At 38.1% G+C, this 23,693-nt stretch overlaps 8 protein-coding genes across 9 annotated transcripts; 5 read left to right on the top strand and 3 right to left on the bottom strand.

Annotated features, from left to right (window-relative positions):
• Nucleotides 1–969: 969 nt before the first annotated feature.
• Nucleotides 970–2,242, bottom strand: LOC130690037 (peroxisomal biogenesis factor 3-like). Of its 2 annotated transcripts, XM_057513000.1 has the most exons (4): nt 1,706–2,242; nt 1,453–1,629; nt 1,221–1,386; nt 970–1,119 (listed from the first exon to the last, which is right to left on the bottom strand). In XM_057513000.1, the coding sequence occupies exons 1-4, from the start codon at nt 2,240–2,242 to the stop codon at nt 1,088–1,090; spliced, it is 912 nt and encodes a 303-aa protein (XP_057368983.1). In that variant the 3' UTR covers nt 970–1,087. The 2 variants fall into 2 exon arrangements, with proteins under 2 accessions (XP_057368983.1, XP_057368982.1); XM_057512999.1 differs by having other exon boundaries at nt 970–1,386.
• On the bottom strand, nt 2,231–2,777 carry LOC130690074 (mitochondrial import inner membrane translocase subunit Tim8 A-like). The gene is made up of 2 exons (XM_057513050.2): nt 2,555–2,777; nt 2,231–2,482 (listed from the first exon to the last, which is right to left on the bottom strand). Exons 1-2 carry the CDS (start codon nt 2,645–2,647, stop codon nt 2,294–2,296), a joined length of 282 nt encoding a protein of 93 aa, XP_057369033.1. The 5' UTR covers nt 2,648–2,777; the 3' UTR covers nt 2,231–2,293.
• A 221-nt stretch (nt 2,778–2,998) lies between these two features.
• LOC130690038 (arfaptin-2-like) lies at nt 2,999–5,103 on the top strand. The gene is made up of 4 exons (XM_057513001.2): nt 2,999–3,681; nt 3,747–3,958; nt 4,015–4,192; nt 4,287–5,103. The coding sequence occupies exons 1-4, from the start codon at nt 3,118–3,120 to the stop codon at nt 4,431–4,433; spliced, it is 1,101 nt and encodes a 366-aa protein (XP_057368984.1). The 5' UTR covers nt 2,999–3,117; the 3' UTR covers nt 4,434–5,103.
• An 818-nt stretch (nt 5,104–5,921) lies between these two features.
• Nucleotides 5,922–7,700, top strand: LOC130690045 (sideroflexin-1-like). Its single transcript, XM_057513010.1, has 9 exons — nt 5,922–5,990; nt 6,065–6,230; nt 6,292–6,561; nt 6,619–6,694; nt 6,758–6,843; nt 6,902–7,029; nt 7,134–7,223; nt 7,290–7,384; nt 7,449–7,700. The coding sequence occupies exons 2-9, from the start codon at nt 6,082–6,084 to the stop codon at nt 7,506–7,508; spliced, it is 954 nt and encodes a 317-aa protein (XP_057368993.1). The 5' UTR covers nt 5,922–5,990; nt 6,065–6,081; the 3' UTR covers nt 7,509–7,700.
• Nucleotides 7,701–7,942: 242 nt separating this feature from the next.
• Nucleotides 7,943–8,520, top strand: LOC130690077 (probable small nuclear ribonucleoprotein G). The gene is made up of 4 exons (XM_057513052.2): nt 7,943–8,090; nt 8,159–8,181; nt 8,244–8,368; nt 8,428–8,520. The coding sequence occupies exons 1-4, from the start codon at nt 8,059–8,061 to the stop codon at nt 8,479–8,481; spliced, it is 234 nt and encodes a 77-aa protein (XP_057369035.1). The 5' UTR covers nt 7,943–8,058; the 3' UTR covers nt 8,482–8,520.
• A 6,509-nt stretch (nt 8,521–15,029) lies between these two features.
• Nucleotides 15,030–20,185, top strand: LOC130690079 (exportin-7-like). Its single transcript, XM_057513055.2, has 20 exons — nt 15,030–15,145; nt 15,460–15,555; nt 15,643–15,963; nt 16,018–16,245; nt 16,354–16,554; nt 16,616–16,738; nt 16,799–16,945; nt 17,008–17,089; nt 17,154–17,438; nt 17,498–17,603; nt 17,663–17,783; nt 17,850–18,086; nt 18,154–18,301; nt 18,363–18,586; nt 18,646–18,775; nt 18,847–18,935; nt 18,993–19,115; nt 19,181–19,319; nt 19,385–19,775; nt 19,844–20,185. The coding sequence occupies exons 1-20, from the start codon at nt 15,128–15,130 to the stop codon at nt 19,941–19,943; spliced, it is 3,309 nt and encodes a 1,102-aa protein (XP_057369038.1). The 5' UTR covers nt 15,030–15,127; the 3' UTR covers nt 19,944–20,185.
• Nucleotides 20,186–20,235: 50 nt separating this feature from the next.
• LOC130690063 (H/ACA ribonucleoprotein complex subunit 2-like protein) lies at nt 20,236–21,021 on the bottom strand. Its single transcript, XM_057513039.2, has 3 exons — nt 20,742–21,021; nt 20,608–20,680; nt 20,236–20,542 (listed from the first exon to the last, which is right to left on the bottom strand). The coding sequence occupies exons 1-3, from the start codon at nt 20,920–20,922 to the stop codon at nt 20,311–20,313; spliced, it is 486 nt and encodes a 161-aa protein (XP_057369022.1). The 5' UTR covers nt 20,923–21,021; the 3' UTR covers nt 20,236–20,310.
• Nucleotides 21,022–21,241: 220 nt separating this feature from the next.
• On the top strand, nt 21,242–23,663 carry LOC130690081 (eukaryotic peptide chain release factor subunit 1). The gene is made up of 10 exons (XM_057513057.2): nt 21,242–21,379; nt 21,577–21,702; nt 21,828–22,003; nt 22,071–22,198; nt 22,260–22,410; nt 22,477–22,667; nt 22,780–22,909; nt 22,981–23,201; nt 23,314–23,461; nt 23,528–23,663. Exons 2-10 carry the CDS (start codon nt 21,623–21,625, stop codon nt 23,611–23,613), a joined length of 1,311 nt encoding a protein of 436 aa, XP_057369040.1. The 5' UTR covers nt 21,242–21,379; nt 21,577–21,622; the 3' UTR covers nt 23,614–23,663.
• Nucleotides 23,664–23,693: the final 30 nt, after the last annotated feature.

Below are 23,693 nucleotides of genomic sequence, written 5' to 3'. Positions count from 1 at the left end.
AAAAGTGTGATTTTTTTTTTTTGGCGAAATTTTTTTCTTTTTTACAACTATAGCCATCTAGCGGCCAGATTCCTATTTAATTTTCTAAATACAACTTTACGCATTCTAGCCATATAAATATATAATTTTTTAAATTAATAACTTTATTTTGATTAAAATATAACTATACAATAATTATTTTGTTATATTCTACTTACTTAACTTAATTATTATTACAATTAACTTTTCGTTTTGTACTGCAGCAAATATAATGAATGTAATTCAAATAACAATTAGAGTAATTGCATGTTTTAGGTATAAATTATATGTTTGAGTAATACAAAGTTGTTATTGTGTATTATTTTCACACCGCAACAACCAATAACGACTTTATCGTTATAATAACAATAAGTTCTAATAACAATTAGAATGATGTTGATGCAGTGTTTAACATGGGGCTCTTGACGAATACCCCAAATAAAAAATAACTCTTGTTCGCACAAGGAGCTAGGATACGAGCATAATCGAAGCCCATTTATGAATTTTTAATAATAAAACCGTTTCTCCGATAGCCAATCGGCGCTCGTTTTATTGGTAACCATTTAAACCACCATTTTGTAAGATGGCGTCGGGGCTTCCGGGTTGCATCCGAATCCCTCGACACTACCACAGAAAATATCGACCTGACTAGCCGTTTCCGGGGCGGGTCGGACGGCCCGATCCCGGCTGAACGGTGCTGACTGAGCTTCGTCAGGTACACTAAACACAACAAAAACGGATAAAACCTCACTGAAACTAACACCTGATATCAAATGGAGTACTGCTCAGAAGCTGACGGCAAATAAACGACAATATTGTAATTCCAATCCCTTGCCAGGTTGCCAGTGTAACGAATGGAAAATCATACCAAATGTGGCTAGTTGTCACCTAGACAAAATCACTTTCGGGAAATCTGAAACCCGTGATATTAAAAACAGCTGACTATCTAAATTGGGGAAGAAAAAAACTATTGTATTTCATTGCCGATTGATGCCGCATCACAATTTTGAGCCAAACTTATAAGGTGCTGAATGACTCGTAAATGTTCGCACCAAACATGCGGAGAGGCTCAATCGCCAAAAGTTGCGTGAGCCAAATATCCTGAAATATGAAGTTATTGAGGGCAGGTATAAGTTTGGCCACGTAAACAGAAACATGATTTGGGTGATGAAAATCCTGACTATCCGGCGACCGAGTCTTACTGTTGTCTGCGGATAAAACGCTTACGATTTCGCAAAATTTGTCGAGAACACAACCAACACCTATATTAACACACGTCGACAGTAGATGAGTAACTTCAGGACTCTGCAGTATCTCCCGAGTCTCAATCATCATTTTCGTTAAAGTGGGAGATGTAGTACTTGCCTCCTAAATATAATTGGCAGTTCATAAGGGTACCCTAGAGTTCTATCAAATTATAGGAACTCTTCATACCTCGCAAGACGACTGGGGTGGAAGCATTACATTCGCTAAAAAGTCATTTGGTTGACGAGATAGCTCATCTTCTAGCGCCACGCGAACTTCTTGAAAGATATGTTCCAGGTCAAGTAACGTCAGACGTTGTTTTAGGGATAAATTGCTAACTTGGGACGACACAACTTTCTCCACCATCTAACAATTTTAAAAGATTAATTAATTTCTTGTCATTAAATAAAATATTTATGTAATCAAATATATATTTTTTTACCAAACAAAACCGTTCAACTCCAGTTGTTAGCCAATAATTAGATGAAGAAAGAAACTGGCTTTGTGCTTCTGGGCTAAGCTCTAAATCAGGATTCGATGGATTTTGATTGGCCAAATAGAGATATGCCCCAAGAATATTAACTTGGGCTCTTAATAGTATAGCCAATATGGCATTGCCATAAATGTAACACATAAGACGACTGAATGCATTTATTTTTAATTGTTCCCATAGCTCCTTTTTATTTGGAGCTTTCTGCTTCAATAAGAGGGTTATGCTATCAGAATCTAAAGATCGGCCAATTGCTAGTTGGATCTGGGGCAGAACAGATGTTATAGTCATGTTGCAGGTCTTTTCAGTACTTTCGAAGTGCTGCTGTTTTCTTGATCGTTCTAAAAGCTGATTCATTTCTGTCTCCTGCCATTCAATGAGTTTTTTCTCAGCATATCTTTTCAATAGAACACCCCCACCTATTAAAGCCCCAGCTATGAAAAACTTCCGATGGTGCCTCACAGCAAAACTACGTAATTTAGAAAACATTATCTATGGTAAATCAACTACAATCACTAAATCAATCAGATAAACAAATTCTTAATCATCCAGTTCTGATGTAGATGCAAACTGCTGAGTTTTCTCCAATCGGTTCACTACAAAATTAGATGTATCGATAAATCGATCAACACAGTTGGAAATGCAATGCTCCGTCTTAGAATCTAGTCTGGAGCTGGGTTTTTCCATACAAATATCCCAGCACTGGTCAGTCAAGCCGTGAACTAGACCCTAGTAAAAATAAGCGTCACTTTTATAATACTCATATGTAGGAGATTGCCCAATTCGCTGTTCACTACTTACTTGAAATCTTTGTTTCTGGGTCTCAGCTTGAAGAAACTGCTGTAGCTGCGGATCTGCGCCAGCAAGTTGTCCAGCAAAACTGTCTAAGCTCATGGCCAACAGCTTCTTTTAATGCCGATGATAACGTTTTTCTCTAGACAAACAGTGATAGCTTTCAGGTGAGCAGTAATCACTACAACATGTACGGAACGAGGAACCGGACTGGGAAAGAAAAGTACAAAGTTGCCTTTCTACCTCAGGGACTTGACATGCATTGAGGCACACTCTCCAAACTTAGAATTTGAAATAAAACCAAAAAAAAAAATACTTCATAAATATAGTTTTGTGGTTTTAAAATTTTTTAAATAAATAGTATATGCACATAGGAAAGATATTAAAAATAAACACGCGTTACTCATAAATGTCAATAAGGCGGTGCTTTTACATGACGTTGGTTGCTGTCATTCTGTCACGAAGTGCCAACCTTTAGTTGTGCTGAATGTCCGCTGAGTTGTTACATCTGATAGTTAAACAGCCATTCTCTTACTGGGTTTCATAGAATTTCTCGTCGAATCTTTTGTTTTATGTATAATCTTGCGATGTCTCATGAAGTCGCATATCCACTGCCGCAGCAGACAACAGTCTTCAACGGAGAATCGTCTCAGTCGCCGGAAAGCCAATTACAAAAGCCGGATTGTCACACTTCTTTACTGGAAAACCAAGAGTCGTACACTGGTGTGGCACAGCTACCTGTGATGGTAGCAGAAACTCATCATGCTCCAAGCATATTTTCCAGAAGTATCAGCATGCCCTTGCCACAGAATAATAATGTGGGAACCAATCAGAATTCCCCAGATTCTTTGTTAGCTAGGGGTGAACAATCCCTTCCTGGTTTGAATATAAACAACAGTAGTGAAGTCAGATCGGCCACAGTAGCAAAAATTGAACACCTGAAAAATTGGAGCATTTCAACTTACAAGTGCACGAAACAAATGATATCAGAAAAGCTTGGAAAATCTTCAAGAACTGTTGACACAGAACTTGAATCTCAAATTGATCTTCTTCGTGATGTCCAAAGAAAATATCTTAATATTCTGAGATTGTCCAGAGCATTATCTTCACATTTTCAACATGTAGTCAGCACACAGGTAGTTACATGCATAATCTTGTACCTGCACCTCTCTTGACCTGACACTTTACTTTCAACATACAGCAAGGATTGGGAGAAGCCTTTGCTGATTTGGCCCAAAAGTCTCCTGAATTGCAGTCAGAATTTCTTTGCAATGCAGAAACTCAGCGAAGTTTGAGCCGCCATGGTGAAATTCTCATGGCAGCTCTAGATTTTTTTGTATCATCAGTCAATACTCTGGTTAACAAAACCATGGAAGATACGCTGCTCACAGTTAAGCGATATGAGGCTGCCAGGTTCAACTGAAATTAGTATGTATAAAATTCCTGTTCTGAAAGTGTCCTTATCTCAGAATTGAATACGATGCATATCGCTCTGATTTGGAGATCCTTTTGCAGTCGACATCATCAGGTCAATCGAATGCGTTAGCTGAGGCACAACGCGCTCACGACGAACACAAGATCGAATTTGAAAAATTACGTGCTGACGTATCAGTGAAACTCCGATTCCTAAATGAGAATCGAGTTAAAGTGAGTACATCTCAGGTTCTTTTTACACACATGTAAATTAAATAGATATTGCCATATATATGATGAGCTTTAACTGTTGTTCTACTTCCTTTAGGTGATGCATAAACAGTTGCTACTATTCCATAACGCTGTTTCTGCATATTTTTCGGGAAATCAAACAGCGTTAGAAGCAACTCTAAAACAATTCAATATTAAAATGAAAACTGGTAACATCGCTCCATCTTCTTGGTTGGAACAATGAGAGACACGGAATTGGAAAAAAACGTCTTCTATTTGGTTACGTTAATGCGTAATTTTTCCTGTTGAGTTCTGATATTTTGCATTTTCGAAATCTCGTGGTTTTACGTTTTGTCTTGTTTAACATTATTATTATATTTTCCTCTTGCGATTTGAAAAATCTACCATTTATTTTCTGAGCCACGGATGGAGTCAATAATATTCCACTGGCGTTACTGCCATCTGAAGCCCTTGGGAAAAAATGGCCCTTGATTATCAATTTAACCACAACTGCGTAAGAAATATGCAATCAGCATTCCCTAGTCATAATTTCGAAGACAGCAGGAATATTTCCCACCAAGTTTTTTTCTAGTTACAATCTGATGGCTCTCACTATTTCTAATCCCACTTTTATTCAATGTTATGTTATATTTTGTTTTTCTTGTCTCGTGTGGATGTATCCTACCATCGAGTTCATGCTATACGTCTTTTGCTAACTTCAACACTAAAATGATTGTCCGTATTTCAATCGTGCTTTCAATTGATTCAATGGTCACCACGTTTTGATTACTGATTCGTGTAGCACATTTGGAGCAAAGACATAATGAAAGTGTCAAGATATCTTCGAGATGTTCTCTTAACCATTGCGTCAGTTTACCTGCTATATTACAATAAACGGTTTTGGAATGTTTGAAGCAATGGCGTTTCATTGGATTGGAACTTCGGGAAGTTGGTCAGCTTCCTTGCTTCCTATGTATCGACCTCAACCCTTAACTCCTAAACGTTAACTCTTAGGCGAGCAATAAGTAGCTGATGGCGTGTACCCATTTCAGATCTTGAAGCTCAAAAATTCTCAAGACTTGAGGCTGTCACGTGTCAGAGATTTAGAAAGAGCAGGGAAGACAGAGAGACATCAGACTTTCAAACATCAGGGCGGAAACCGATGAAGTTCGAGCCAGGTTAGAGCTGGTTGGAGACTGGTAGGGCTCGGCCCTGCGACGATCGGGCACGATTTTGGCCGACCCGCACGGTTTAAAAAAAAAAATGTCAAACCGGTGCGGTTCGGTTTCTTGTTTTTTCAAACCGATTGAGCCGCGGTTTTACGGTTTGCACCGCGGATTTGCGGTTTGCATAGGACAACACATCAGTAACAAATTTTGTTGCTAGATGGCGGAAAGATCGACCGATTTTCGATCGCGATGCCTACAAGTCTGATCGGAAATTTGATTCATAACAAGTTGCTGACCGTCATTACGCTCACAACAATTAGTGATAATTATTTGATTTGAAATTTTAGCAAAATTTCCGAAAAAAATTTTAATGGCGGTTCAAACCGATTTGTCCCAGTTGCAAACCGAAAATCAAACCGCAGTCAAAAATGGCCAAACCGAACCGATGGTTTGACGATTTTTAAATGAAAACCGCGGTTTGCCCCGATCAAAGACGATCGGGGCCGAGCTCTAGAGACTGGAGAGAACATTTTTTGTAAAATATGAAAATTATCAATGGCAATGCTGTAGTCAGAAATCAGCTGGCTGCTCTTGGTTAGGAGTTTATTATTATTCTTCTCCGATATTTTACGGTAGGAATAATGCCTCAATGGGTTTTACTCGAATTTTATTTTCCTTTTGTGTTGTCACTCACCGATATTTTTAGAATAACGTTGTTTCAATATGGAACGAATAAAGATTGATGAGCCAAGATGGGATCAGTCTACATATCAAGGGCGAGCCAACCACTTTTTTACTACGACGAATCCTCTAAACTTATTATGCTCCGATGAAGAGCTGGACAAGGCCAAAGACATTGTAGTAAAATACAGGTAAAATATGAAGATTGTGAATAAAGTTAAATTATATTTTTTCACATTTTTTTTGGTGCAGGAAAGATGGGCAACTTAATGGACTTACCATTGGAGAATTGTGGAAAGCCAAACATGTTTATGACTCTGCTTTTCATCCAGACACAGGAGACAAAATGTTGATAATTGGTAGAATGAGTGCTCAGGTTCCATGCAACATGTTCATCACTGGCTGCATGATGACATTCTATCGGACCACTCCTGCAGTTGTTTTCTGGCAGTGGATTAACCAGTCTTTTAATGCTATTGTCAACTATACCAACAGATCTGGCAATTCACCAATCACCAACAAGTATTAATTCGAAATTTTCTCTCAATCAAAGTGCTAAACGTTTTAAAACTCTTTTAGGCAATTAGGTACTTCTTATGCCCTTGCTACAAGTGGAGCTCTAGTCACTGCTCTTGGTTTGAACAGCCTAACCAAGGTAGGTTTTCATCTTATTACTTTGATTGAAATAAGCAATTCAGAAATGCAAAATCCTGTCTAGTCAATGTCGCCTATTATTGGTCGCCTGGTACCGTTTGCAGCAGTCGCTGCTGCTAACTGTGTCAACATTCCCTTGATGCGGATGCAGTAAGAAAAATATTTTCCTTCCTCAGAAAATGTTTGTTACATATTTGACATGCTTCAGTGAAATTCAGAAGGGAATCACAGTGTCTGACGAGAATGGAAATGTTCTTGGCGAATCTTCGATTGCTGCCAAATGGGGTATTACTCAGGTCGTCCTAAGCCGTATAGGAATGGCGTCTCCGGGCATGGGTAATGTGCAACATAACAAAATATCTAAGAAAAAAAAAATTACATAAAAAAACAAATAATAATAATAATAATTTCAAAAACAAAACCTCCTTTTTGAAATTCAGTGTTACCACCTCTGCTGATGAATTATTTGGACCGAAAAGGATTCTTGAAACGATTTCCTTGGTCTGCAGCGCCTATTCAAGTTACTCTTTGTATGTCTTGTACCTGACATAATATTTTGAAGTCAACTAAGTCGTATATTATTGTTGAACAATAAGGTGGCGTATTACTGACATTCGCAACTCCCATGTGCTGCGCGCTTTTCCCTCAGAAGGCTTCCATTTCGGTTGACAGCTTGGAACCAGAGCTTCAGGTATTTTTGCTTGGCTTCTTTCTTTTTGATTCAGTAAGCACGAATTGTGTAATCTCTTTCTTAGGCAAAGATTCGCCAGTCTCCTACTTCTCCAACTGTTGTTTACTACAACAAGGGTCTTTAAATGCGCGTTGCATTTGAAATTTCCTGTCAGTGCAAAACATCTCAGTCCTTTATTACATTAGCTAGATGACGAAAAATATAACTGCCAAGTTTTATGTTTTGCTCAAATTATATCACTGCTGTAGTCTCATTCCGGTTGTTGGGCATTTGCTTAGTCGTTTGTTGCAGAAATACACCGATACAAAATACGAAATTTGCACAGTATTAGAATAACGTCACATACCCATAGCCTAATTTACCTATGCAAATTTAACTGTTCAGTCCTGTTTAATTATTACCTTTTGTGTCGAAGCTTCGCCATCACTAGTCTTTGAATAATTTTCACTCCATCAACGGCACCCACATTAGTGGATAGTGAATTAGTGTTTAGCTCTTCGTTGTTCTTTGCTTATTTTTTATCTGGCAAACGCGCACAACTTAGGACGTTCGGTTTCGGCATCGACATCAAAAACGATCAAAATCTTAGCTTGTTTGCACGCTGGTAGTTGCTGCTGTTCAACTTTCCATTACATATCCTCAAATCGAGATACTCTTCAACAGACAATAGTAAAATGAGCAAGGCACATCCTCCTGAGTTGAAGAAGTAAGATTTGCATCATGAATCATAGATGTTTGCAGTTTCTTTTGTAACACTATGTTTCTTTTTCACAGGTACATGGACAAAAGAATGTCTTGTAAGTATTGTATGAAAAATTGTACTAGAATGCTAATTAGACGAACGAATTTCTTAAAATAGTGAAACTCAATGGTGGCAGGAACATTGTTGGGATCTTAAGAGGCTTTGATCCATTTATGAACCTAGTGATTGATGAAACTGTGGAAGAAGTCAAAGATGGCACAAAGAATAATATAGGGATGGTGGTATGTCATCTTATATGTTAACGAATATGAGTTTTATAATTAAAAAGATGTTTTTTAAGGTTGTACGGGGAAACTCAATTATAATGTTGGAAGCATTAGAAAGAATCATGTAGTTTAACATCTGACAATAAACATCAAACAAAATTGTAAAATCATTTGACTAAACTTTCCCATTGGAATGTTTGCCTCATTTCCCAACGATTGATGAAACAATTAATAATGAAAATTGCAAAAGGTGTGTAGTACTGCTAAAATTATGTGGATTTGGAGAAATTGAAGACTGCAATTTTTTAAAATTCATTGTTATGTTGGGCTGTCAAGAAAGCATTATAAGTATTAAGACTGCAGGAACATATTGTAAAATTCGCTGGGAAACAAAAACGTTGACTGGTTTATAAAGACCTTCAGGGCGCGCCACCCTTGATTAGCCAATTAACACAGGTAAGGTACACGAAGAAACTTTAGTTCAGTGCCATCTATCCTCTATAACGTGGAAAAAAGTTGAGCATTTTCAAGAAAGTGTAGTCTTGGCGTGGTAGTTCGAGAGTGGGCATTGAGTTTAACAGGTTTCTGGCAAAGCGTCCGAAGAATTGAAAACTCCGACCTGGCAAGAACGGTCTTCCGTTTAGTGAGAGAATACTCTGTTTATAGCGTGGTAGCCATTTTTGTTGTGATGAGTTTCGGAGAATTTCTTTATTTTCTTTTATAATGTATTGAACGTGAAATATTAGCGGCATATTTAAATGCTAATCATAGAGCCAAATTGACACTTCTATACATTTACAGGATTCAGTTTATTTAGAAAGTTAAAATGTTGAATTGAGCTTGTTTTAATATAGATATGACAAATGAATGGTTTGTAATCTTTAATGGTTTTCTTCATAGACGATTGGAATTTGTTATCTGTACGCTTGCATACATATGCCTTTCGTACAGATTACATATTACAAATTGTCTATTGATTAATCAATCACCACACAAGATTTAGCCATTAGTGGGTCAGTTTTTATATGAAACCATTTTGTGGTTTCAATATAAAGTACTATTTAGGACAGGTCTGAATATCAAGCAGTAGCAGCCAAATGGTTGTAATTTCTTCTTCTCACCATAGGAACTCTTTTCTTTCACAATATATTTGTTCAGAAATTGTTTTTAAATAATGGAGCCTTTAAAAAGACTGTTTAGCTAATTTAATTAATAAACTTTGCTCGTTTTGAAGACGATTTAACATCGGACGAGAAAAGCTTTTGATCTCAAACTTTCCCTATCACAAAAAGGTAAAAATACAGTCAAGGAATACAATTTCGCTTTATTCCAAATACAGCGTATTTCATATAACTATTTTAGACGTTACTTGGTGTCCTTTGATCACTTCCTGGTCGGATTGGCGATCTGCTTGAACTATAGAAATAATTGAATCAATGCAGCTTATGAGTTATGCTGCATAAGTGATATTGCGTGCATCTGTGAAAAACAGTTTGAGTAATCAATATCTTATCCAGTTTTAGTTACGTATTCGTCTAATAAGTACCCCTGAAACAGTAACAAGGAAGTTGGGGCAGTTAAACGTAGGGCTCGGCCCCAATTGGCTGTAGTCGGGGGTTTCCGTTCCGAAAGATGCCATTCTGGGAGTGATTAAAACGCCGTTACGTCAACGGGGCGGGGATAAAACCAGGAGTTACCCCGAAAACCCCAGCACTATTTTGAAAGATGACGGCTGTAAGGGTTTCGGGGTAGAAATCAGTGTAGGCGGGTAAAATGTGAAATACTCGATTCAGCCATGTAGTACAATTCGATTGATTATGTCCTCGTGTCCCGAGTCTCATTACTCAAAATGCCTACACCGAATTGTAAAAAAGCATCCTGGGCGGGTCGGGGCTGCCTCTAAATGGGCAGTAGTAATTTCACATGCAGTCTCGCATGTCGAAGTTCTCTTCAAATCTATTTTGTTATTTACAATTGTATCCTTGGAGAGCTTCAACGAAAAATCGAACTGTAGTGATCTATCGAATAGTATTAGTCGTCGGTATAGGAAAGATGATGACTCAGAAGATTAAGCTGGCTTATCAAAATACGAAGTAACAAACACGGAATAGCAAGCCTTTGAATAGTAGGCGTGTTTTATGCCTGTGACACGGTAACTTCATTTGGTCGGAAAGCAAGTTTATTCGAAAAAATTAACTATCTGATGCGCCTGTATTTGCAAAAATCTGTATTTACTGGTATTTGTTTCGTAAGTACTACTAAGCATACAACTAGTGTACCCTATATAAATATGGGTGACCAACTGGTCATATCCCAATAATTGTTTTGGGCTTTATTATCTAATACAAATACAGAAAGTGAATTAGTATTTGGTTGATGAATACGACTGATGAGTTTAGTGAGAACGTTAATTGTTCGACATTATTTGCCTCATACATTGAGTAATATTGGGGTAATATGTAATGTTCATATATCATGAGTTGTTCACTCAATACGTCAAGTTATTATGACGAGGCGTATTTGTTCACTACAACTGATATTACACATAGGCTGACGGTGTAAAACTCCCTCCCGAGACACTTTCGAGTCTCGTCTTTTATAGATGTAAGACAATGTCACCCTGGAAGTGAAGGGGTAACTTTCTAGGAGCAATCACCTGATGATGGAGTTACAATGAGGTGACGTTTACCGGTTTATCACGTGATGACAGTGTGGAGTTGGAGTATTCGTTATAATTACTAAGAACTGTCCTAGCAACAATGTCAGCGGCGGCGAGCGCACAAAGGTTGGCATCTGATGGTTACCAGTTGGTCTTGTTGATTTGCGGCGCTCTTTGAGATGTGTCCTCATCACAAATAATCGTATGCTTTCGTTGGTAATTCTTCGAAAGCTTTAATCAAATTTATTTTTAAGACATATTTTATGAACTACGTTCAGACAGAATCAAATATACGTGTATTCAATTTGAATATAGTGTGATACAATGAGTATCATGAAGTAAATTTAAACAGGATCAAATATACGTGTATTCAATGTGAATATAGTGTGATACAATGAGTAATGTTTGGAAAAATAATCGTATTGTCACACTGGACTTTACATTGTAAATGATGTGTATTGATTTCTAACAGAAAATACAAAGCATGTCAGAAATGAAGAATAACTACGCTTTTACTTAACTTGAACGTGAAGAGAACTAGGGAGAACTCGAAGAGTATAGGAGAACTTGAGAACTTGAAAAGAACTAACTCAATTAGCTGTCCCTTTCTATTTTTATGTACTATTCCTTCTCTACGCTTTTTTATGTTTGTAGTATCGTCTATTTTTTGTAGTGGGAAAAATTTGGTGCAAGTGTTCTTTGGGATATCTAGTTTCTGCGACGAGTCGCTCGGTATTGCTCGTACCGTTTTATCTCCAAAAAATGGTGTTAAGCAAAATGGATTTCTTTCAGGGCGAATCGTTGTATCGAATCACGTCTACTACGTTACAGTTCCATAAGATTCTGCTATTGTATTCTTCGTCGCAAGCCCGTGTTCTTAGTGTGGTTACACATATCGTTGTTGACAAGCTACGGAGCTTACTGTTTGCGTAAGCAAATTTTAGTTTTGGGTAGTCTTCATCTGAAAAACTGATTGCAGAATTGAAAACGTAGCGTCTGTTTTTTAGTATAGCTATGATGGGGGGTTAAATAGTATATATGATCACTTATTAGAACTACTGCTGTCGTCTTTGTTCGATTTTCCGTTGTTGTCTGTGGTCGTCCCTGTTCTTGAATGTCTTTGGTGCTACTTAAGTCTAAACGGTCATCGGCTGGGTGTATTAATTCTACTAACCAAAATTGTTCCATTCTACGCAAGGTTCTACTGTTATAGGATAATCCGCTGTTACATCCACTGTTAGACAATATCCTGTATGGGCCTGAATCATTTGAAATGGTATCAGGGCTGGCATCATTGGATTAGGGTTAAGTATCCATGTGTCCATTTGGTTTTTTAATTTGTCAGTGCTCCTTTCTCTGTAAATATGCCAAACAACGGTTAGGGGTACAGGCTGACGTTAAGAATCCTGATAAATCTTCTGATAGGCTTCTTTTTTTGGGTGCTTAGTTGTTTCGGTAATGTCTATATATGTGTCAGGTAAGCCTACTACATAATACACGGTGATATTTGTACAGATTAGTGTTTTGTTAGTGGAAATGATGAATTCTAGATACGACACTCAATGAGAAGTGCGCCATGTCACTGTTTCAAGTGCCATCTAATGTATTGTCCGCTTTTCAGTTTTAGCAGACGAATTATCTTTATCCAAATATTCTACGGGGCGATATTTTTAAATTTCCTATAGGAAATACAGAAAGATGACTCATTGCTACGTAACGGCAGGACTTTAGAACTTGCAATACCATTTACGAGTTCACTGAACTGACCTGATAAAACACACTATCGTTTTTTGAATTCTTCTGAATTTTGCACTTGCTTATTTAAGCATCCAGTTTTGCTGTATTCGACAAACGACTGGGTATTTCACCAAGATCAGTTCAGTAACAAAAAATTTCCGTTGGTGTCAAAATTAAAGTTGATACTTTGAATTCTAAAAACCCTCCCGTCCCGTGACAACGAGTCATCCCTGAGCGACTCCTATTGAAAATTTCAATTTGCTGCCGCGCACTAGACTTTGGAGCGTCTGCTAATATGGAGGAATGGGCATTTTAGATGGCGCTCGGAAAAGCGTCATATTGTAACGGACGATCGACGTCAGAGCCGTTTATTTGGGAATCAAAGAGAATTGACTACAGAGTAAACTAAAAATAAGGGAAACAAGGTTTTAAACAACTTTGACACATAAGAATAACTAAGACGGAAGGAACCCAGATCCATCCGAGTGGTCTTCTTTTATACCATCGTTGGGCGTTTTCTCCTGTTCTAGGGATTTAAGTAATTGGGTGATAACCTTCCTGTGACATTTAATAATCATCAGTTTATCTAACTCTCGGGAGTTAACCATGAGATAAATTCTATAGGTTGCATAACCCTACGTCAGCTGTGCGTTACATCCCCCCTCTCAGACTGCAAATCGTCCCGATTGCAATACAATTTTAGCACAGCCCAAAATAACTATGTTATTTTCTAAATATTTGAAAGAAACATTCATGTTGGGGTTATTCTAGGCAATTTCCTATTTCTATTGATAACATTTGGAAGATTTTCAATATTTAATCTAAATATACGTTTTTGAGAAAAAATTTCCAAAAAGAACATTTTAATAGTAGAATTTCTAATTCTATATCAAAAAGAAATATTTTTCTTTCTATTTTCCTATGCCTATATTATAGGAACACTCAAATTTAAAATAGGCAAACAAAGTTTAAGAAGCAAGAAGAGGGAAAAAAAAATTTGGTGACGTATGAAGAACGTTTTACAGCTGCTCTTCAACTTCCTCTTCGTGTTTTTTTCAGTTGACTTTCGAGTTCGTTCACTCGTTTAGTCAGGTTTGACAGAACGACTTTGTTTTGTCGTCTGCTAAGGAATAGTGCTATTGCCAAGCTGAGAAACAGTGTGGCTATAGCAGCGATAATTTCGAAGGGATACCGGACGTTGATTGTACGTTCGGCGTTCTTTCTTTCTTTTTCTTCTTCTTCTATTATCCGTAAATGTTCCCAAAATTTTACGGGCCCTACGGTAGGCTCTAATTAACTAGGAAAAGCAAAAGACCACTATTCGTGAATCCCAAAAATAGACAAGAAACTTGGTCAGGCCTGTGGTCCTATGCCCAAGCAATTTAAGGTAGTTATACCAGCTGGTCACACTTTCCAAGAACCTCTCAACAGTACCTGCCTCCGTTAATTGAACCATCAATCGGCAAAAGTATAATAGCTTGGGATCGGCCCGAGTCACTCAGGATGTTATTTGTCCATCGGGGTAGTCATTTCGGGTTGGGAATTTTTCGACTTGAGCCAAATCGAGTTTCAATCTTGGATGCGAATCCCATTGTAACCAATCGATTTGTGTAGGTACATAATTAGTAGAAATGTATTTGGCTTCTCCACTAAAATAGATGAACTTGCATCGATATCGATTGCCCCGATTACAACCCCGATTATGCCGTTTTTTACCTACCTACCCGGATTTCTACCCCGCAACTGTTGAAGACGCTACCTTTGAAATAGCATTACGGTTGTATGAACAGCTGATATGGTATTTCGTCTATAGATAATGATATGAAACACGAAATCAAGTTTGGTTTTGATTACCACCATCTCTGTGCGAGAGGTATGTAACTACATACTGCTAACATGCCTTGGGCAGGCCGTTATCCTTCACTACCGCACCCCGGAAGCCCATAACTCGTGCTTCTTCTGGGTCCTATTTCACACCGTTCGCAGCCAGAGGTCTCTGTCATCGTGTGTCCGAACTACTTTTCTCTGGTTTAGTCAGTATGATATTTTCATTATTTCGCTAATCAATCAGAGCGAATGTCGACCAGGAAAAAGCAATATGTAAAAAAAAAGATAGAATTAACTTTCAGTTTCTTTGAAATTTTTGTACCAAATCAAGACTGAATAATTTGTTTAATTCTAATTCTTATTTTCGACTCATCTTTTCCAAGCTAAAATTCCTCCCGTTTTTTCCCGGCAGAATTTCTAGAAATTGCAACTTAGCATCCTTTACTGTGGTCTATTAGAGGTAAACGTTCGGGAAAAGCTAAGCCCATCTAGCGGTGAAAATTGACCACCGCACTAACAGAGAACGAAAAGTGAAAATTTTTCGAAGCATCATGGCCGAAGAGGCACTGGTATAAACAAACAGTTTTGAATGAATCAGTTTTAATTAACAAGTTCATTGTGTTGAGTAATTTGGTTGAAAGATTCAAGTTCTTTATCAAACAATTGGCTCTGATTTCAAATTTTCTAGCCAAACCAATTCATTTTCATTTCAGAACAAAACTCCCACTGCATGGTCTATTGTTGATTTCTTTTTGTTTTAACTTTATACAAGTGATTATAAGAAGTGATCAAACCAAATCACTCCACGCACTTAACCTAAATCCGTTTTGCTATACAATTATTAACTTTATCAGAAAATTTACGCATTTTATCTGGACTTTAGGAAGTTCGCCAGCTTGAAATTCTTTGCAAAAATCTGTATGAATCAACTAATGCTTCTGAAAGGGCAGATGCTGAGAAAGCTCTGGTTGGGTTTCAGGTTTGTAAGAAAAAAATATACTAAATGGCAATTATATGATTATTTTTATTCTCCAATTACATAAATTGTTTGGTTTATTGACATTAGAATTCACCTACCAGCCTCAATAAGTGTCAGTTACTGCTTGAACGAGGAGACTCTTCATACAGTCAGTTGCTTGCTGCAACAACACTTACAAGACTCTGTTCCAGACCATCACCTGTCTTAACATTACAGCAACGGCTGGATATCAGGAATTATATTTTGAGCTACTTAATGGCCAGGCCAAAGCTAGCTCCCTTTGTCACTCAAGCACTCATTACTCTTTATGCTCGCATCACGAAACTTGGCTGGTTTGAATTCTCTCCAGATAAGGAAAATGATTATGTATTTCGGAATGTCATTGGTGATGTTTCCCAGTTCTTGCAGGTAAATAATATTTTAAATACTTCTACAAGTCTAGAATTATTATCTTTTTTCTAGAGCTCTGTTGTGGAACATGCAGGAATTGGTGTTCAACTACTGTGGCAGTTGGTATCAGAAATGAATCAGCTGAGTGAGTCGGACGCTACATTGACATTGACAAAACATCGGAAAATCGCCTCAAGTTTCCGTGATGTCCATCTATATGAAATTTTCCAACTCAGTTGTACTCTACTACGGAACACGTTGGAAAATTTCCGCAATATGAATTTTGAGGATCAAGGACAGGTTTGTTTTTTTTTGTTTTGTTTAAATTTAGTTTAGTATTTTGTTCAAAAATTTTTTTTTTAAATTCCTGATATCATACATACCTGATGATCGTCTCTTGTTGTACAGCATAATTTCTTGAACCAGTTATTGCGCTTGGCCCATAATTGTCTCACCTATGATTTTATTGGCACATCTACCGACGAGTCGTCGGACGATTTAACTACCGTTCAAATGCCTACACAGTGGAGGCCTGCCCTGCTGGATCCAGCGACTCTTCAGCTCTTTTTTGATTTGTACGATGCGTTGCCGTCGTCTCTCTCACCAATGGTATAGCATCATTACGTGTTTGCAAAACCGCTTATACTAAATTTTGCTTTTCTTCGCTCAGGCGTTATCGTGCCTCGTACAAATGGCTGCCGTTCGCCGATCTTTATTTGATAATGCCGAACGCGCAAAATTTTTGAACCATGTAGTGACGGGCGTCAAACGAATTTTACAACAAAATGCACAGGCAAACTATTCTTTAGATTTTATTTTTGTCATAGGTAATTGAGTGAGGTAATCTGCTTAGAGTTTGAGCGAACCCAACAATTACCACGAATTCTGCCGCCTCCTAGCACGTCTTAAGACAAATTATCAACTTGGAGAGTTAGTCATGGTTGATCATTATAGGGATGTTATCCAGCTTATAGCTAAATTCACCGTGGAGAGTTTACAGGTTCACGTACTTCAGTAAAGTGTTCTATTGGCTTGACAATTGACATTTTTTTTTTATAATAGATGTGGCAGTTTGCACCCAATTCAGTGCATTATTTACTGTCCCTTTGGCAACGAATGGTGGCTTCAGTACCCTACGTAAAAGGTGGTTTTCCATTAACTGTTACAATTTGGTTTGCAACACCAATACGAAGTACTCTTTTCAACAGCAACTGAACCTCATTACCTTGAAACGTACACGCCTGAGGTGACCTCGGCATATGTTCAGTCGCGACTTGAGGCAGTTGCTATGGTTATGAGAGAAGGCCTCGAAGATCCGTTGGATGATATGGGCCTAGTGCAACAGCAACTTGAACAAATCAGCGTCATTATGCGGATGGACTACGCCAAGACATGTTCTTTGCTAATTAGCCTTTTTGAACAATCCGCACAGTCATTCCAAGAGCTTGTCAGGTCACCAATCGCAACCGCTGTGGATTTGGCTATACAAGAAGGTATGTAGTGCTTAAAAAACAAACTGTTTAGTAGAGTGATTAATGTAAATATTATGCAGGCCGGTTAACGTGGCTAGTGTACATAATTGGTGCCGCTATTGGCGGTCGAGTTTCCTTTACTTCGAGCGATGAACATGATTCGATGGATGGGGAATTAGTTTGCCGGTTTGCTAACTTGGTTTTAGACCTGTTTCTTTTTTATATTGTTAAATTTTCTTCTTTAGAGTTTTACAATTAATGAACTTGACCGATAGCAGACTACAAGTTACCGGTGGGTGTGAAAAACTGGAATTAGCCATGCTTTCCTTTTTTGAGCAATTCCGCAAAATCTATGTTGGCGATCAAGTAATTTAATTTCGAAATAAAAAAGAAATCATTAAAATTTTTAGATTAAAAATCAAAAATTATTAGGTGCAGATGACCTCAAAAGTGTATCGGGGATTGTCAGATGTGTTAGGCCTCCGTGACGAATCTATGGTTCTAAGCGTTTTCGTTCGTAAGATTATTACGAACCTGAAATACTGGAGTCATCGCGAACCTATTGTTGCCAAGACGCTGCTGCTTCTCAATGAGCTATGCGTTGGTTATAGCAGTGTACGGAAGCTGGTCAAACTTGAAGAGATCCAATTCATTCTACAAAACCATACGGTAGTATTACTTTCACAAGTGTTTGTAACTCTGTTGCTCTATATACTTTTTTTTTCTGCATTGATAGAGTGAACACTTTCCATTCCTGGGTCCAAATGTTGACGTAAGTGAAATGAAGTGTCGAACAACATTCTACACATCCATGGGTCGTTTATTACTAGTGGATTTAGGCGAAGATGAAGATCGCTTCGAGCAGTTCATGCTACCACTAGCCAGTAATTTCTTTTCTGTATAACCTCACCTAATTATTGTTAATGACGTAATTCTTTGCTATAGGTGCATTCGATTCCCTAGGAGCTTTGTTGACGCAAGCAGACTCTCCTATGTTCAGTCAAGTTGAGGAGGCGCAGAAATGTGTTATTGGGTTAGCTAGAGACCTACGAGGCTTGGCCTTTGCCTTCAACACCAAGCAATCATATATGATGCTGTTTGATTGGTTATACCCTGACTACGCAGCTGTGTATCTCAGAGCCTTGCAGTTATGGTATCATCAGCCACAGGTACTAGTTTACCAAATTCTGTTCTGTCATGTCTGGCTCTGATTTCAATTGGACATCAGGTAACGAGTCCATTGCTTAAGCTGTTTGCGGAATTGGTACAAAATCGAAGTCAACGATTGCAATTTGATTCTACTTCTCCCAATGGTGTCCTGTTATTCCGCGAGGCCTCGAAAGTTCTCTGCTCCTATGGTAAATCAATTATTATCTTACGTATCTTGATGACTGAAGACGTAACCGAAGTGATGCAATGTTGAGTACAGGTGATCGGATTTTGAGTGTTGAAGTACCCAAAGAACAAATTTACGCGGCCAAATTTAAAGGCATCTCCGTTTGCTTCTCTCTGCTTAAGGTGAGATTACTCATTTCATCGTGTTTTGGAGTAACACAACCGTGATCTTAAATATAGGCAGCTTTGTGTGGCGGATATGTTAATTTTGGAGTCTTCCGGCTCTACGGCGACACGGCCTTGGATGATGCTCTGGGAACGTTTGTCAAAATGCTCATGTCTATACCACAAAGTGATCTCTTAGTAAGTGAAATCACTGATAATCTGGAATTGGCACTACCAAAATTTTTTATTTTTGCGTTCTATAGGCGTATCCAAAGTTGAGTCAGACGTACTATGTACTGCTAGAGTGTCTTGCTCAAGATCACATGGTATTTCTCAGCTCATTAGAGCCGCATGTTTTCCTATACATTCTGTCAACAGTTCAAGAAGGCCTCACTGCATTAGGTACCGATACACATATTTTTAACATTCATTAAACCATCTCACTAACAATAAAAATGAAACGATAGATACCATGATCTGCACGGGCTGCTGCAATACGCTAGACCATATCGTAACGTATGTCTTCCGGCAATTGACGGCGAAAGGTAAAAAGGCCCGGAAGGTTGTAGAACAACAACAGGGTGCACAGCTCATTCGTTTGATGGAGATTCGACCAGAATTGCTGCAACAAATGCTAAGCTGCATTTTGAACATTGTAATGTTTGAAGAATGCCGAAATCAGTATTCCATGTCCCGTCCTTTGCTTGGCCTCATCTTGCTGAATGAAGACTACTTTGGTCAACTGCGCCAGTCCATCATACGCAGTCAACCGGTCGACAAGCAAAGCCTTATGGCCCAGTGGTTCGACAACTTGATGGATGGCATTGAAAGGAACGTCACTGCTAAAAACCGTGACAGGTGCGCTTTGTTTTCTGGTACCTTATGACTAATTATCAGCATCTGTTTGCTTTAAAAAAAAAATCTAGATTTACGCAAAATTTGTCGCTTTTCCGGCGTGATGTCAACGAATCGCTGAAAGGGCCAGTTAATAACCCATTGATTTCCAACAACGACATGATGACTTAGCGCACTGCTCGTTTCATCGGGGACGGTGATTGTTTATTATAATTTCGTCCTCGATTAGTGAGTTTATACCATTTATCATCATGGAATGTTTCGCATGTGTCAGTGTTGCAAGGCATTTTTTTTTTTTTCACTTTAAGATGCTCTTTTTTTTTGCTTGCAACAAGGTGAATTTTGTATCACATCCACCCCAAGTCATTTTTTTTGCTTTACTTTTGCTATGTAACCAAGAATGTGGTGATGAGTTGACACTGATGTATGGAAAATCGCGAGTTCTAAAGAAAAAAAATGCATCCAAATTCTGAAAAAATGTATTGATTTTCTTGTCAAAAGATAACTGAAGGACAAATTTGTATGAAAATGAAATGTTTTAATATTGTGGTGGCAAGGCTTTGATTTCTGCTGTGAGTTCATCATAGGAACTTTGGTAGTCAGGATGTTCTTTAACAAGCACCATCAAAGATGTGCGTTTCAAGCCTAGAGAATGCCCAAGTTCAAGTCTTGATGGAGTGTATATGTAAGGGATATTTTTTTCTTCACACACTGCAGGCATATGACACATGATATCTACAGGAGTAACATCACCAGCAAACACAACTAACCTAAATTCAATGTGACACTACATTAATATAATGCTTATGTGAAGGATTTTTTGTTGTATAGTTACCCTTTTTCACCAAGACGAATCCTCCTTTGCACATCCTTCAGCCCGTTTCTCACATAACCTTTGTGTGGAGCAGCTAAACCAGGGAAATAATAAAATTATCCATGAACTAACAATTTATAGTAAACATTGCCAACCTTTTTTGAGTAATTTGTAAATTCGTTTAGTTAGCTTTCTGCTGGCCATAGGTTTAGCAATAATGCTGACGTGATTTAATAGCTCTTCATAGCTGCTTTTGTCTGATTTTCCCTCTACTTGTGATGTTTCCATCACATCAGTTTCTTCTTCTTGAGTTACTTGCTTTGATTTCTTGCCCATTATTATTCGCTTTGCTTTTCAATAAAAATAGCAAATTTGTTCTTAGCAGATAGAGCACGTGTCTTCCACAAGCCCTGGCTTTCGTCGTTTACTACTGAATTTTCGCGTCGTCTGGAAGCCATGGTGCCAGAAAATGGTTACATTTCCTTCTAAAAAGAAAAATTCTATACAAATTTGTAAATACAAAAATGTAGTAATTTTAGAAACCTCAGGGCATTGTATAATTTTTCATTTTAACAAATGGTCAAATGAGCAAAATTGAATAAATAAATATTAGTTCCTGTTGAATCTGAGAATCGACTCACGTAATTCTTCGATACGTTGCATGGCACATGGTTGTATCGGGTTGTATAGCGGTGCGAAGTGTGGGACTTGTTTTACGTGAGCAACTCGTGCAATTTTTATAAATCCGTTTTTTCGTCCACGACAGAGATTCTTACTCATTATTGATAGTGAGGTAATTATCTATTTCTTTTTCTTATGGAAGGACAAAAGGAAATTTTGATGTTGAGAGAGAAAGCTGTCGTCGCCATGTTGTTCCATATGCTCACGTCTGTCACACAAAAATTCCTTTTATTCTTTCACCTTAGCCATCGTCATATAGTACAGTAAGAAAGCCGGTCTGATAATTTCCAATTATTTTTGGTTCCACAGATTTCATCTATTTGCTGTTTGCTCATAGCCCCCCTATACCGGTGTCATGGAGGAGAACTCTGCGGATAGGAATGTTGAGATCTGGAAGATCAAGAAACTCATCAAAAGTTTGGAACTAGCAAGGGGGTAATTTTTCTTTGTCTTCATTCATGAATGTTAAAATGGAACAGCAGCTTGGCAGTGCATATCAAACTGTTAATTACCAACCACTCAACAAGTGAATGTGGGTTAATGAACTAATTTTTTTCTAGAAATGGCACAAGCATGATTTCCCTCATCATCCCCCCTAAAGATCAGATTGCCAGAATCAGCAAAATGTTGGCTGATGAATTTGGAACTGCCTCTAATATCAAATCACGAGTAAATAGGCTTTCTGTCCTGGGTGCCATCACATCAGTCCAACAGAGATTAAAACTCTATGCCAAAGGCATGTGTTTCTATTTTTGCATCCTTTCTTCCACATGGTCTTGACAAATGTTTTTTGGTCCTTTCAGTACCTCCTAATGGATTGGTTATTTATTGTGGAACAATTGTCACAGAAGAGGGAAAAGAAAAGAAAGTGAATATTGATTTTGAGCCTTTTAAGCCCATCAATACATCACTGTATTTGTGTGACAACAAGGTATAATTTGACTGATGTTAATATTTTCTATATTGCTAAGAAAATTTGTGGGTGAATTTAGTTCCATACAGAAGCCTTGACAGCACTTTTGGCTGACGATAACAAGTTTGGATTCATTATCATGGACGGTAACGGAGCTTTGTTTGGAACTCTGCAAGGAAACACAAGAGAAGTTTTACATAAATTTACTGTCGAATTACCCAAGAAGCACGGTGAGCGGAACTATCATGCTGGCAAGAAAGATCCGGAATTTTCATTTCTCTCCTCCTTTCATCTAGGGCGTGGTGGTCAGTCTGCCTTGCGTTTCGCTCGTTTGCGTATGGAAAAACGACACAACTATGTACGTAAAGTGGCCGAAGTAGCCACTCAAATGTTCATTTCCAACGACAAGGTAAACATCGCCGGCCTCATCTTGGCAGGAAGTGCTGACTTCAAGACGGAGCTTTCTCAATCGGATATGTTCGATCCCGTAATTACAAGGATGCTTCCATTTCTGTCATCCCATACTAGAAGCTCATATGTCAAATATGAAATCGAATTCCGGTTCTTGTCTAGTTCTAACTGGTTCTTTCTTTTGGCAGAGATTGCAAGTCAAAATCATTAAGATGGTTGACATTTCCTACGGTGGTGAAAACGGTTTCAACCAAGCAATAGAACTCGCCGCAGAAAGTCTTGCCAATGTGAAGTTTATCCAAGAAAAAAAATTAATTGGTAGTCATTCAGATCTCATAATAATAAGTGAGCCATCACTTCACGTAAGATTTGTATTGCTCTAAATACAGGTCGATACTTTGATGAGATCAGCCAAGATACCGGCAAATACTGCTTTGGGGTCGACGACACGCTTAAAGCATTGGAACTAGGCGCTGTCGAAATTCTCATCTGTTGGGAGAACCTGGATATCATGCGCTACATGCTCAAGATTCCCGGCACGGAAGCGACTAAAGTCCTTCATTTGACCCCCGAGCAGCAAAAAGACAATACGCATTTCACGGACAAAGAGGTAGCCAAAATATTATTTGCGTTTTGTTCTTATTTTTATTTTTTTAAATAATAATAATAATTAAAATAATAGCAATGATAATAATTTTTAAAAATTCTATTTGTTTCATTAGAGTGGAACGGAAATGGAATTAATTGAAAGCCAGCCGTTACTGGAGTGGTTGGCAAACAACTACAAGTCCTTTGGTGCGACACTCGAAATTATCACCGATAAATCGCAAGAAGGTTCCCAGTTTGTCCGAGGGTTTGGTGGTATAGGAGGTAATAACTTAAACTGTCCATGACGCAACGCCTTTTAACTACATTTTAATTTTATTCTTCTTACAGGCATTTTACGTTATAAAGTGGATTTACAAAGTTTACAAGGCGACGTCCCACTGGACGACCAAGTCTACGATTTAGACGATTATTAAAGAAAACACCATCTAATAGACCTACCATCAACGGTTTCGGACCATTTATCGCGCATCCAACGGATGAAAGAGTTTTTTTT

The sequence above is a fragment of the Daphnia carinata genome, chromosome 6, assembly GCF_022539665.2.
Source record: "Daphnia carinata strain CSIRO-1 chromosome 6, CSIRO_AGI_Dcar_HiC_V3, whole genome shotgun sequence".
Taxonomy (NCBI): Eukaryota; Metazoa; Arthropoda; class Branchiopoda; order Diplostraca; family Daphniidae; genus Daphnia; species Daphnia carinata.
This window is presented reverse-complemented; position numbering and strand designations above follow the sequence as displayed.

Coding starts and splice junctions, on each gene's coding strand:
- LOC130690045 (XM_057513010.1), top strand. CDS start 6,082: ATGGAACGAATAAAGATTGATGAGCCAAGATGGGATCAGTCTACATAT. Junction 6,562..6,618: donor AATTCACCAATCACCAACAA/GTATTAATTCGA, acceptor AAACTCTTTTAG/GCAATTAGGTACTTCTTATG. Junction 6,695..6,757: donor GTTTGAACAGCCTAACCAAG/GTAGGTTTTCAT, acceptor AATCCTGTCTAG/TCAATGTCGCCTATTATTGG.
- LOC130690079 (XM_057513055.2), top strand. Junction 15,556..15,642: donor AAGCTCTGGTTGGGTTTCAG/GTTTGTAAGAAA, acceptor TATTGACATTAG/AATTCACCTACCAGCCTCAA. Junction 18,302..18,362: donor GTTCATGCTACCACTAGCCA/GTAATTTCTTTT, acceptor TCTTTGCTATAG/GTGCATTCGATTCCCTAGGA.
- LOC130690038 (XM_057513001.2), top strand. CDS start 3,118: ATGTATAATCTTGCGATGTCTCATGAAGTCGCATATCCACTGCCGCAG. Junction 3,959..4,014: donor AAGCGATATGAGGCTGCCAG/GTTCAACTGAAA, acceptor TCCTTATCTCAG/AATTGAATACGATGCATATC. Junction 4,193..4,286: donor TAAATGAGAATCGAGTTAAA/GTGAGTACATCT, acceptor TACTTCCTTTAG/GTGATGCATAAACAGTTGCT.
- LOC130690074 (XM_057513050.2), bottom strand. CDS start 2,647: ATGAGCTTAGACAGTTTTGCTGGACAACTTGCTGGCGCAGATCCGCAG. Junction 2,483..2,554: donor CCCAGAAACAAAGATTTCAA/GTAAGTAGTGAA, acceptor TATTTTTACTAG/GGTCTAGTTCACGGCTTGAC.
- LOC130690077 (XM_057513052.2), top strand. CDS start 8,059: ATGAGCAAGGCACATCCTCCTGAGTTGAAGAA. Junction 8,091..8,158: donor CATCCTCCTGAGTTGAAGAA/GTAAGATTTGCA, acceptor TCTTTTTCACAG/GTACATGGACAAAAGAATGT. Junction 8,369..8,427: donor AGAATAATATAGGGATGGTG/GTATGTCATCTT, acceptor ATGTTTTTTAAG/GTTGTACGGGGAAACTCAAT.
- LOC130690081 (XM_057513057.2), top strand. CDS start 21,623: ATGGAGGAGAACTCTGCGGATAGGAATGTTGAGATCTGGAAGATCAAG. Junction 23,202..23,313: donor CGCATTTCACGGACAAAGAG/GTAGCCAAAATA, acceptor TTGTTTCATTAG/AGTGGAACGGAAATGGAATT. Junction 23,462..23,527: donor AGGGTTTGGTGGTATAGGAG/GTAATAACTTAA, acceptor TTCTTCTTACAG/GCATTTTACGTTATAAAGTG.
- LOC130690037 (XM_057512999.1), bottom strand. CDS start 2,242: ATGTTTTCTAAATTACGTAGTTTTGCTGTGAGGCACCATCGGAAGTTT. Junction 1,630..1,705: donor GAGTTGAACGGTTTTGTTTG/GTAAAAAAATAT, acceptor TAAAATTGTTAG/ATGGTGGAGAAAGTTGTGTC. Junction 1,387..1,452: donor CACCCCAGTCGTCTTGCGAG/GTATGAAGAGTT, acceptor AATTATATTTAG/GAGGCAAGTACTACATCTCC.
- LOC130690063 (XM_057513039.2), bottom strand. CDS start 20,922: ATGGGCAAGAAATCAAAGCAAGTAACTCAAGAAGAAGAAACTGATGTG. Junction 20,681..20,741: donor TTACAAATTACTCAAAAAAG/GTTGGCAATGTT, acceptor TCCCTGGTTTAG/CTGCTCCACACAAAGGTTAT. Junction 20,543..20,607: donor ATTCGTCTTGGTGAAAAAGG/GTAACTATACAA, acceptor CATTGAATTTAG/GTTAGTTGTGTTTGCTGGTG.